Source organism: Artemia sp. Qi Xiang Cuo, chromosome 4 (assembly GCF_049724085.1).
Source record: "Artemia sp. Qi Xiang Cuo chromosome 4, ASM4972408v1, whole genome shotgun sequence".
NCBI lineage: Eukaryota > Metazoa > Arthropoda > Branchiopoda > Anostraca > Artemiidae > Artemia > Artemia sp. Qi Xiang Cuo.
The window spans coordinates 70,706,859-70,719,393 of record NC_142797.1 but is presented as its reverse complement, the minus strand read 5'-3'; the positions used below and the strand labels follow the sequence as shown (position 1 = coordinate 70,719,393).

The following is a 12,535-nucleotide window of genomic DNA, read 5'->3' as shown; positions in this document are numbered from 1 at the left end:
CCCAGGAGAGGGGCCGGTGCTTTTGGCGTAAATATGATTGGGCAAATGTAAGCAAAAACTGCACAAAATGAAGCTGCACCTGTGGCAAGGAAGCACTATTCCCAGCCCAGCTCTATCTTCTGGATTTCTCACTGCAAAAAGACAAAAAGATTTTTTTTTTCTTTGATTTTTTTAGCTAAAATGGTAAAAGCACAGACTATGTTTTTTATGTTTCTCACGTATAGGTGGAATCCAGACTAAGATACTAAATTTTCATATTACAGTGATATATCTTACTAGTTGTTATATTTTCAAATATAGCTAAAAATGAAATTTAACAAATACAAACTTTATTGTAATTTTTCTTTTATAATTTTGCAGGTGTTGGGTTGGTGAGAACAACGAAGCAAAATGGATCCTTGTTATTCCTATCATTATTTCACTGTTGGCAAATCTTGTGTTCCTCATTAATATAGTGAGGGTCGTCTTTAGCAAGCTCAGGAATATGCCAGGAGGGCACTATAACTGTAAGAGGAATAAAAATCATTACAGATCAAAAGAAGAAGATCTCAACGGTAAGAATTTCATAGTTTTTTTTTATCTAGGTCTGTCCTACCCACCATCAAGCTTATGAATCATAAGATTTTTTTACTTTCCCATGATTTTGATATACAATACCTTTTTATCGTAATGTACTCCATACATCCTCCCATTGGCTTATACTAGTATATTGGCTCATGCCAGTATTCAGTACCATTTCTTTATGTAGTGTTTTTGTTTTGGTCCGAATAGTCTGAAACTAGTCGATTCAATTTTTGTTTGTGTTTAAGGTTTCTGGTGCCATAGTAAGCCCTTTTGTTGCAGTCCTGCGGTTTTAATTTTTCAACACTAGATAACAATTTTCCATATCATTTGATAGCTGAAGTCTGACTTTATCCATTTACAGCATTAGGATAAATTTCTGCGTTTTTTTTTGGGGGGGGGGGCTTTTAAACTTTACAGCTTAGAAATTAGTTGAAAATCGCGAAAATAACAACAAAATTTCCTTTGAACCCCTGCCCCTAATGTTTGTCTTACTCATAAAAACGTAACGAAAATTAATATAAACAAATTCTTGATATTGTTTTTAAGTTTTTTGTACCCCCCTCCCCCCCCCAAAACAAGAAGAATAAAATCCTTCTGTAAAAAAAACCCTGAAAAGAAATCCTGGATATGGCCCTGCTTGTTTCTGATATTTTTGGCCGTAATTACTGGAGTCAGCCTCAGTTTTGCCCATTACTACGAAGCTGCAATTCGTAGATATACAATTCGCTTCAGATCTATCAAATAAGTGTTTATACAGCCTACCAGTCTCAGAAACGCTACTGTAACGCGTAGTGAATTCGTCCCATAACGATAATGCAGTCCATGAAAAATAAACGTAACTGTAGACTGTCTCTATTAAGACTAAGGGTACAATAGGAACGTCTAAGTAGTGCCAGTTCCGGTGTTATTTAGAAAAATGATGGGTACTTGCGTCTTATAGCGACCACTTTTCGTCCTTGATCTGTAATAAAACCAGTTTTCTGTGTCCACTCAGAATTAATCAGCTTAGACTCTGCGAAATAAATTACTATGCAGGTATATTTTAATTAAGTATTTAATATATAGAGGTGGTTAGGTTACGTATTTAATATAATGCGTTCTGAGTGGCCTGCTTTCCATAATTCTCTTTTGTATTTTCCTTTTTTTCTTACTGAAGTATTATATTTGCATGATATTTTGGTATATTTCATTAGGATTGACCTAACTTCACTTTTTGGTGTGGTCACTATAACACTTAAGTACCAAATGGCGAGTTTGAATTTAAAGATATCACTCCTTTTCTCCCCAGCAAAGAAGTGAATAGAGTGGTGAATTTCCCCGGAAAAATGTATTTGCAGTTTCTACCCATGGAACATTTTTAAAACCATGAATTGGAAAATGTTTTGTGATATCTTATATCCATCCTCTCCTTGTGTGATTTTTTTCAGGGACTGCAATCTTCAGGAGCGATTATCAATTTCTAAGTATTGTCATACTGAAGTCCCGATTTCATACCGACGACATTGGGACTTAAGTCCCAGACATTGGGAAGTCATACCGAAGTTATGCCATGGGGGCATATATGATTCTTATAGAAGGGATGCTCTTATAAACTTCATAGAGGGCTCATTTGATGTAAAATGGAAAGTTCTTGTTCACTTTTAAAGATTCAAAAGAGATCGAAGGGCAATTAGCCCTCCCTCCCGCGCCCTTTTTTTCCAAAACCCAACTGATAAACATTTTGTGATAGCCATTTTGTTAAAAGTAGTTCCAACATCAGTAGTAAGGCCATAGGGAATATAGACCATACATTCGACCCTACATTCACGCCTACATGAATATGCGCGTAGTTTAACCGGTACATTGGCTTGCCAGGGTCAGTCACCTATTACTATGAATGGTACTTACCCTACCAGACGGGTTTTTTGAGGTAATACCCATTTTTTGGGGGTCAAACAGAGAGAGAGCGGCGCTCACACTAACTTGATTAGTAGTTGGATTCGGATATAAGGAGTAATTTTTATTGTAGTTCATATTAGTAAGAGAATTGAATTCAGAGAGAGACCAGTATATTTTAAAGGATATTAGTGGAGAAAAAAATTAGTGGTGCATTTACAATATTGGAGATTATTGACGGAACCTACAGCAGCAGCAGCAACGATATACGTGTACCCAATGTAGCTGTGGAAATAACCGCTGGCTGTAGACTATGCCTTGAATGGGATAGTATCTAGCTAGATACGTGATATCATTAAGCAAGTTTAAGCAGGAGGAGCAACTATGCTTTGCTGGAAAAGTGAATATTCTCCATATAAATAAACTTTGGTCAGCATTAGATGTCCTATCGAAATATATTGATGAGAACAAAATGCATCAGTGAATATTATTATTGTAATTAGGTTCAATAAAAATTTTTCTAAATCAATGGTATTTTTTTTTTTTCTATATTAGACTAGTGTATATTTTCTAGAGTACAAAAGGAAATTCTGTTTAGTCTTAAGTTGGTTGTGAGAGAGTTAGGACTCTAAAAAATGGATAGATTCGAGAAAGAGCGAATCATGAGGAATCTAGTTCTTATGGAAAAACGTTTGATTCTAGATGATGATTTTCTAGAGTTGTCTATTCAAAGGAAGATATTTTCTCGGGGAATGCTTTTTGGTATAATGAAAACTGATTCTCCATCATTATACTAATGTATGAAGCTTCTACGTCGTGGTCCAAATGCATTTACCCAATTTATTGATATATTGATCACGATACGGCAAAATGATATTGTGGATATGCTTTTAAACATTAGTTTTGAAATTTAGGACTTTTTTCATGAGAAAGCTGGTGCTCAAGGATGATTTACTACTCTTTCTCTATATCTCAAACAATTTTTGTTGTTGATAGCTCAGTTTCATTGTGGTAGTGAGAGTGTCAACACATGACATAATTTTCCATACATGTCCGTTATGTATGTACACACTGGGCAGCTGGTCATCATCATGTGAGAATTGCACAATGATTGATGAGTATGATGAAAAGTGTAGATTATGCACCCCGGGTAAATTGCATAGAGGATATGCTGTACAAATTAAAGGTTGTAATTCCTGTCTTGAAGAGGTGTGTGAATCTCATCCTAGAGGCCACCTATGCTCCAATTGTCATTATGATAAATGTAATCAGTGGGAGAATACATATCCCGGTTTGATTGGAAAGAATCCTAACCGTTATTTTAGTTTTTTGCTACGAGATTGGTATTGTCACGGTTTTAGATTGGTCTGAGAGGAAGAAAGAGGTCATCAATTCAACGGTTCGAACAACAAAAGTATAGATTTTCTTTGTTATTTCTGTGAAGATACTGAGTGCTTTGATTGAAAGCACACTGATTTCTATTTGACAGTGACAGAGTATTATTTACCATTTGAGGCCAATGTTTGTGAAATCGCTTCTAAAGAACAAAGGGATGCTTGGAAATCCCCTATAATGAATGCGACTAGCATCATTAACTGTGCACAGAGATAGGCTAAGAGTGAAGTCACGCTCTACTGTAGAAAATGTGACCCTGACATTGCACTACATTAGAATCAGTACACTGTGAATTCAGATAATCTACCTGCACTAGTTGTTGTCGACAAATACCCAGTAGTGGATGAAATCTAAAGAGTAGAAAAGTCGCTTTATCATGTATATAAATTTTTCTTAATAAACAATTTCACATACATCTTTAGAACATTTTATTCTCAGGGCACTAAAATCAATATTAAATACACTTGTAAGTATATTCTCCACTAGAAAGTCGTTCAATCGAGGTAAGTCAACGTAGATGTCGAGAAACTGCCTGTAGGTGTAGCCACGAAATCTGAACATGAAAAAGAGTAGTGCATGAAAGCCACATGTCTTAGTCGTTAAATCCTGTACTCTTCGTTGATTTAAAATAATGGTTTTCCCCCTGCTTTCAATAAAGTTGCTGATGTATGGAGCGTAGAATTTATACGATAGGCCAAGAGGGTAAAAAAATTCAATATTCTTCACTGTTTGAAAGATGCATAGCCAATGACCGGTCTTCAAAGTCGATGGACTGCTATTAACAATGATTAGGGTATTGTTAACACTTGGAATGTTTTCAATGAAGTCCGAAGGTATGCAATAGGACTTGTACTGGGACATGTCTGGATCCATACTAAATACGTTGATTATTTGGTTTGTGTTCATGGTGCTAGGTCTAGTAGAACACTGCCGTCGGGCGTGATTTCCCAATAAGTTTCGAATTGACTCAGTGATATTAGCGTGATACTGTCAGTCAGGGAATTGGCAGATGTAAATTCTAAACGTAAATTCCCTGACCGTACTTTGCTCATATCCTGACAAGTCCAAAACAATAAACCGATGATTTTTTGAGAACACTGAATCGGTTATTCAATTTTCAAATAGTTGAGAGTAATGAACTAGGGATTGCATAATCAACTCGTACAGAGTTCTATAGGATTTTTTGTCAAATGATAAAGTGTACAGTGGAATACCATTCACTTTGCACACAAGGCTAGATAGACCAAAAAAATTAAAATCATGGGGGGATTCAGTCCAGGATCCAACGGCACTGCCACTTTTCACAAAGGCCAAAGCCAATTTTGATGGGATTTCTCCATTGATAAATGATGAATCGCTATAGCTACGAGAGCCGGTGGCAATGTGACGTTGATTGGTTATCGTATGGGGAACAAGAAGTTTAATGTTGTTACCATTGGCTCTTATCTTTTCCACTGCCAATGCAACAGAACTCATGACCTGTTGTTTTCGGACGTGGAGAATTGCCGAAGTGATAATGACATTTGCATCGGGTGCTGCAGGAAGTGTTTTTCTCCAAATGAAATTCGATGGGGTCATCTGTAGCTTTATGTCAATCTTGACATTGGGGGGTAGCCATTGGGATATATTGAATATCTCATTATTTAATTTTCTAACTAGATGATACTCCTGGGTCACTGCAGTAGTCAACTCGCCGTCAGTATCAACACCTGATCGATATTCATAGCCCGATGATTGTCCTCTCAACTCCTTGTATGCCTTTGGTGTCATCATCATAAATTGTATACAGATTGCATAGTTTGATAAATTATTGCTAGTGCTCACCAATGTTCCATTAACAAATACATTAATTTGTTTGAATAGGTTGTGTAGAATACAGTTTTCATAGGAGAGACCATCGCCGGCATTTGGAGTTTTATTATCTGACTTTTTCTTCTCCAAAACATTTAAATCATTAAATATTGACGACAAATCAATGAAATAGTCTTCATTGGAAAATATTTGAAAGTGTATATTTTCCGAGAGGGGGTTTTGGGGGTGAAACTGTTCATAGTATCCATACTTGAGACTGACACCAACATTTTCAGCATGGAATAGATTCAATGAGGAGCTGATTGATGGATATGATTCCTTGTGGGGGAAATATGTCATATTAAGAGAAGAAATCCTTCTTTGCTCTAACAATCTTTTTCTTTTTCTTCTTCTTCTTCTTATTATTGCTCTTCCTTGTTTTATTCCTCAAAGTCTTTGTTGATGTCCTTTGCTTCCTGCCTGGGTGGAGACTGATGAGTGAATGACGCGAACGCATCCTCTTCAATCCCTCCCCATTTTGTCGAGATTTTAGGTGCTCACCAACGGCTTTTGCTGAAGATCTAATATTTTCCTTAACACTCTCCTTGAAATTCTTGCCCGACCCCCAGTCCTGTAGTGTGGAGGTAGCAAAATTTGATGCAGCAGGTACAAGATATTTTTTGGCAAGGGGTAGTGCAGAACGAAATAGCCTAGCAAACCAGCTACCAAGACCATATCCAGACATTGTAGTACGCCCCTTGTAGTAGTCCAATCCATTGCCTATTTGACGTGGACTCAAAGCACCAACATAGCAATTGATATTGGGACAGACAAATGGAATTCTCCTATTGTTCATTTTAGTTAATTCTACACTCGTTCACGGTGGGTCAAAAATGACATGTAATCACTGTTAGACCATTTGTTATTGCTAGAGAATCACCCAATTAACTTCTCAGTGTTAACTGACAGAGTTGCAAATATGAAGTGTTTGAAAAAACATATTGAAGATGCTTATATTATAGTGATGAACAAGTTTATGATTTTTTTTTCGTTCAAGAACACGTAGGAAGGGGACATTTGAACTACTGACTTTTGACTTTTCCACAAAGGATGCAAAGAAAAATATATAAGAGTCCGAGGAGAAACCGGGCGGATAATCAGCGAAAATAACTTGATTCATCCCGTAAACAGTGCCAGCATTTTTCCCATTGATCATATTCTGTTTAAAGCCAAGAACATATCTCAGATTATCATTGAGAATAATTATTTCAGTTTCAACAGGGGAGCTAATGTAAATCCTATCTTGTTCAAATAAATAATTAAAATGGAATGTACCATTCCTGCGATATAAGATTTTTCTATTGATTGTACGACACAAGTCACCCATATTATCATATTCAATATATTTTAATTTGGCATGTGGATATTCACTAGATTTAAGTGCTTCAACCCATTCATAGTCGACATAGTTCAACCCGTTCATCGTTCAATCGAGTGGTATAACTTTTATATCATACGCAGGATCCTTTCTCTGGATATCACAGGTATTTTTGAGAATACAATTGACAAGAGCCACTTCATATGCACCGTCAAATTTGACGACAGGGGAGAGTTTTGTCCAAAAATCACTTGTCGTATTCAAATCATTGAAGAAAGAATTGCAAACGTTGGACATGTAAGTTACATAGAGATCATTGGGCATTGTCAATATCTTCAACACCGATCCAAGAATCAAAATCAGAGTTGTATCCTAGCCACCGAACAAGTAACTATTTCTTACCCCTACGAGTGCGTGTCTTTAATATCTTTTCAATTTGATAGATTTCTCTAGCATTTTTAACTTTTTATAGTTCATAGTCATAAAAGCCACCGAGAATCTCTTCATCTTTGGTATCACGCAGGCGATAAGTTATGGGTTTAGTGTCTAGGATTTTTGCCACTTTAAAAAGTTCTGTGGACCACAAGTAATTCCCCTTTTCAAAAACATTAGTTGTTCTATTAATTCGAACAGTATCACCAACATTGAGTTTATTTTTCATCTTCTTGACAGCCGATTCATTGGAATACTGTTTAAGAAAGGTGTCAATTGTATCATGATCAGAATGATGAACTTCCGTTGGCGTAGAGTTGGACAATGATAGATGAGGTCGTTGATTATAAATCAACATGATTTTATCTAGATCATGAATAAAATGCGATTTATTTTTCAATGTACAATATCTTGAAATTAAAAGTTGAGTAGTTATTGTCAATCTTTCGGCCAATGCAGCCTTTATAGGACTGTGACCATGATAGAGCAGTGTACTATATTTCTCTAGTACTTTTGCAACATGGGGATTAACAAATTCACTACCACGATCCGTTTAAATTTTTTTTATATGAATCCTGTTCGAGAATACTTTCAATGGCCTGAGCAACATCAACGCCTCTCTTTGATCGCAATGGAATTGCATATGCATAGCGACTAAAAACACTGATTGCAAGTAGAATGTACTTGTACAGTGTATTGTGACGTCTTTGAAGCTCAACTAGAGTCAGGAGATCTGCTTTCATTATATGCAATGGGTAAAAGGCTTTAGTTTTTCGATATTGATTGGAACGAAGTCTATGATTTCTATGCAGAGTATAACTTGATTCATTTTGTAGATAGTCTTGTACACTTTTAGTGTGAACACCAGTGACTTTGGAAAAAGTGGTGGGGGAACTTAACCTCCCCACATCGCTTAAAGTTTCATAAGGAGCATTGAGAGCTTTAACCATTTTGAACGTAAGCACGTTGTGTAATGATCACTACCCGTTTGTATACTGGCCGTTGGTGGTGGTAGTGGTGATCTTTACTTAGTACTTCTTCGCTTTTGCCTAGCTATCATCGGTGATCTAGTATATTCTAAAATTGAGTTAAAATCTTCTTCTTCAGGCACAGTTTTTAATGGTGTCGGTGCTTTTGATGATTATGATGATGATGATGAGTCATGTTCATTTAATTTTTGTAAAATTTGTATATTGCCAATAAGACTTTTGTGGAATTTTAATGTATTTAAAAAGTTTTATAGATGATTTTCAAATGGTAATAGCCCCTTACGATCTGTAACCATGTCATAGATTAAATCAAGTAGATTATAGCTCTTGCCCTGAATTACAATCCCTTTCCCATGATTCTCAACTTGAGTTTGATCTTGACCACTTTTCAAGAGATAGACTAGGAGTCGTTTTATTTGTTGAACAATATTTTTGGGGCTTTTAATTAAAAATTTTGATAAAAATTAATAAAAATCCTCCATGTTTAATTTTGTTCCAGAAGCAGACTCTTGAGGAGATGATTCTTTTTTGGGATCAGCAGCAGCCCAGCAGTGGGCTTCGACCGATAGGACTTGTGTTTGTCCACTCGGCGAAGTGCATCTTGAAGTAAAAGCAGTTTTTTATCATCCTCAATATTCTCATTGTCAAGGAATTTACTCAGATTGTTCTCAAAGTGTTTGATGGGTGAGAGAGTGAGTTTTATTGGAGTCGATTTATATGTTTCTTCCATTCTCACTAGATAAAACTGTTTACGAGTCCTGCGATTACTGGCAGTAAAATTGTGAAAATGTTACCGCCCGCCTGAAGAAGACGTTTCCTTTAAAATTCTTTCCTTTTTTCTTTTAACAGGCCAATATACGTACAATGGAACTATGTTGCTTTGTCTGATGCTTAACTACTTCTGGCTCTTGAACATTACCCTCGGTCAAATTTAAACAAAGTTCGGATATAAGATTAATGAAATCATTGTAAATACCGTGTTTGAGTATTGCTTTCCTAAGCGGAGGTTTTGAAGTGCTTAGAACTGAAAATAAATGTATATTTTCATGTAGTTTCTTCAGTGTCATGATATCGACTAGTACGCCTCTCTACTGTTCACGGGGAGATATACTGAAATTTCATTGTAAGAAATATCTGTGACTACGGGCAAATCCTCGGCTGTATTTTGATTAAGATCCAATAGGATGTAGCCGTAGGGTTTATTAGTTGCCTGATTGTATGCTGAGAGCAGAAATTTGGGGGTGCCTGGACAGATTTTGTTTATTGAGAGTTATTAGCGAGCTAGAATCACGAACAACTCTGTAGATGATATAGTAGGTACAGTTCAATGCAAGTGTTCGCATACATTTGCTCTAATGAAAGAGATTGTGTAGAACCAGAGTGACGGAAATCTGTTCATGATGTGAGCGAACAGTGAACAGTTGTGCCTTTTAATGGGAGCATTGTTCAACATATTCGGCAATAACATAAATAATCAGCCACTAATTCGGGCCAATAATTAAGGAAACATTATTGAACAACATTCATAGAAAAACAATTCCTTGCATGGATTGTATCTGCCCCAACCCTGTCATGGCAATTGCTTTAATTTTGTCAGGTAAATTCAGCTAAATACTATAATAAAAGTAGATTTTTTTTGGGTTTTCCACAAACATTTTATCGCAATTTTTAATTATTTTAGTTAAGAGTGTTGTTTTGCCCGACATTGACGGTCCACACAGAAACGATCTGAGTTTTAAATTGATACATGTTCCCTTCAACAGTTCACCTAGACAACTAACTTTAGACTATGGCTGACTAATGAATAAATAATTTCACTTTTACTACTACTCCGTTCAAGAGTACTAATAATAATAATAATGAGAAGAAGAAGAATAATACGAATAAATAATAATATTTTATTTTATTAAACATAAAAAAGTAACAATACTTTTAAAAAAATAATAAATTGAAAAAAGCAAATTAACCATGAAAAAAAAATACAATATTTTAATTTACTTATAATAAAAAATACAGCATTTACGTAACCGCTAGAAAAAAAAACACTTAAATAAATACACTTTTTTTTGTTTATTTATAATAAAAATACAACATTTATTGAATAATGCACTTAAAATAATATCATACACTTTTATTTACAGCATTTTAAATTTTAGGGTCCCCCCTCCCCCCGGGGCCGGCTGCTGCGGCGGCCGGGGGTGGGCCGGGAAGCGCCGGGTGCCGGGAAGCGGGGCCCCGCGGCGGCGGGCCTGGGACGGGGCTGGCATTAAATAGTGGAAATTGATCTGCCTTGCACACACACACACACACATACATTGTAAATTGTTTGTGATAAAGAAAAAAAAGAATTTAAAAAACACCTAATTACCCAAAAAACCCTCCCACCGAATTTATACTTTTTTTTAAAATGAATTTAAGTTAATTTTTCTAGACCGAGTTGTTTTCTTTACTCTATACATTCAACTCAGTCTGAAATTAAATAATGACCGTGTGGTAATACCTTCACACCATCCTCAAGTACATAGACTTTGTCCGATATGGCAGACATGGCGTTTTTCTCAACTCTAACTGTATAGTTTTTAAATTGTAAAGAGCGAATCGCCATGACTATCGCCCTTGGCACTAAACTACGTTCCACACAATTTCTATACACACTCATGTCGAAATTATTTTTTACAAAGTGTGTAGGTACCCCCTTGCAAACTTGTTTGATATCCTTGCTGTGCGTTTCCACACAGTATACCTTCGGCCCATGAAACACAACACTGAATATCAGATCACTACCCGTCTTAGATTTTAACATTAACAATTGATTTGGGGCTTGATGCTTCACTAGCTCTGGTCAAACATATTTATCCTAGTTAGTGTTTTCCACTTTTGAGCTAGTTTACTCACCATTTTCCAAATTATTCAGTAGATATACAGTTTTGACTTTTAACAGGAGTGAATCAGTGTCCCCGTAGTACACTTGAACTTGTCCCTCAATCGGCCACTGTACCTTGCATACATTATAATAAAACGAAAAAATGAGTTTATTGGATATTTCAGTTATTGCACTTCCTCCTTAAATATTTTTATTTAATACAATATTTCTTTTCTTGCTATGTAGGAAAATAACATTAGAGTCTATGATTGTGAACGATGTGAAGTTTGGATCCGCAATGATTCGAGCACAATCTTTGGGGTTGGTTACAATGTAACATCGACTTCTGTGTCGTACGCTCTCACAAATTTTACCGAAGGCTGAGTTCAAAATGAGTTTAAAGACTTCCTTCTCAACCTTCGTTTTAGCTTGCGAACGTTTACTGACAAAGGTGTCAATAAACGTTTTCATGTAAGGTTTTTGATCAAATCGGAGGGCTCTATGAATCTTTGTGACTTTGAAACCATTGGACACCATCCATCTCAATAGCACGTGATGAACAACGATATTCTGTTTCGGGTTGAGGTCGGCAATTAGTTTTGGTTTTGAAGGTACCCAGTGCATACTTCCGTCCTCTACTAATGATAAATTGTAGGGGCTCAGAGAGTCCCTACCCATCGGTCTATTTATGCACGGAAAAACAAAGTCTTTTACCGAGTCATGGATTTCCATGGGTATTTCACCGTCAATTTCAAAAAACCATCCCTGCGTCCCAGTCTCCTCAAAACTAGCAATGTCGCGGAAATTCTAAGCACATGGGTTTCCAAACCATTTATAATTGCCATACGGCAAACAGTAGTGTGAAACTGCCAATGGGTAAAAAGAATTCATATCCCAAATACTGTGTCCGACTTTTCATCGGTGTGCTGTCCAGTCGCATCAGTTTTCATGATACGATCCCCGTGAAAAACATACCCCCCCCTGAATGAACTCTCAACAAAACGATTCTGATCCACAACCGCGAAACGACCTAGTTATTATTTGTGGATTTTAATTATAAAGTCCCACACCAACAGGGGCGGGGCAAAATAATAACCTAAATCCAACCCAAATTCCCCATAGATTTTATCCGTATTTTTACACACAATGTCCAGAAGAGTGAGTATGTCACTGGCCAAGTAAAGTTTACAATAATCCCACCCATTTTTACACCCGCCCTTTGCCCAAACCCTCTTAGCAAATTCGTAG

At 36.4% G+C, this 12,535-nt stretch overlaps 1 protein-coding gene across 1 annotated transcript in view; it reads left to right on the top strand.

The window, feature by feature from the left end:
* Positions 1 to 12,535, top strand: part of LOC148953389 (calcitonin receptor-like) — a 332,084-nt gene that overhangs the window by 283,323 nt on the left and 36,226 nt on the right. Inside the window, exon 7 of the mRNA XM_089087946.1 lies at positions 361 to 554. Within this exon, the coding sequence (XP_088944072.1) occupies positions 361 to 554 (194 nt within the window). The remainder of the gene's footprint in view (positions 1 to 360; positions 555 to 12,535) is intronic.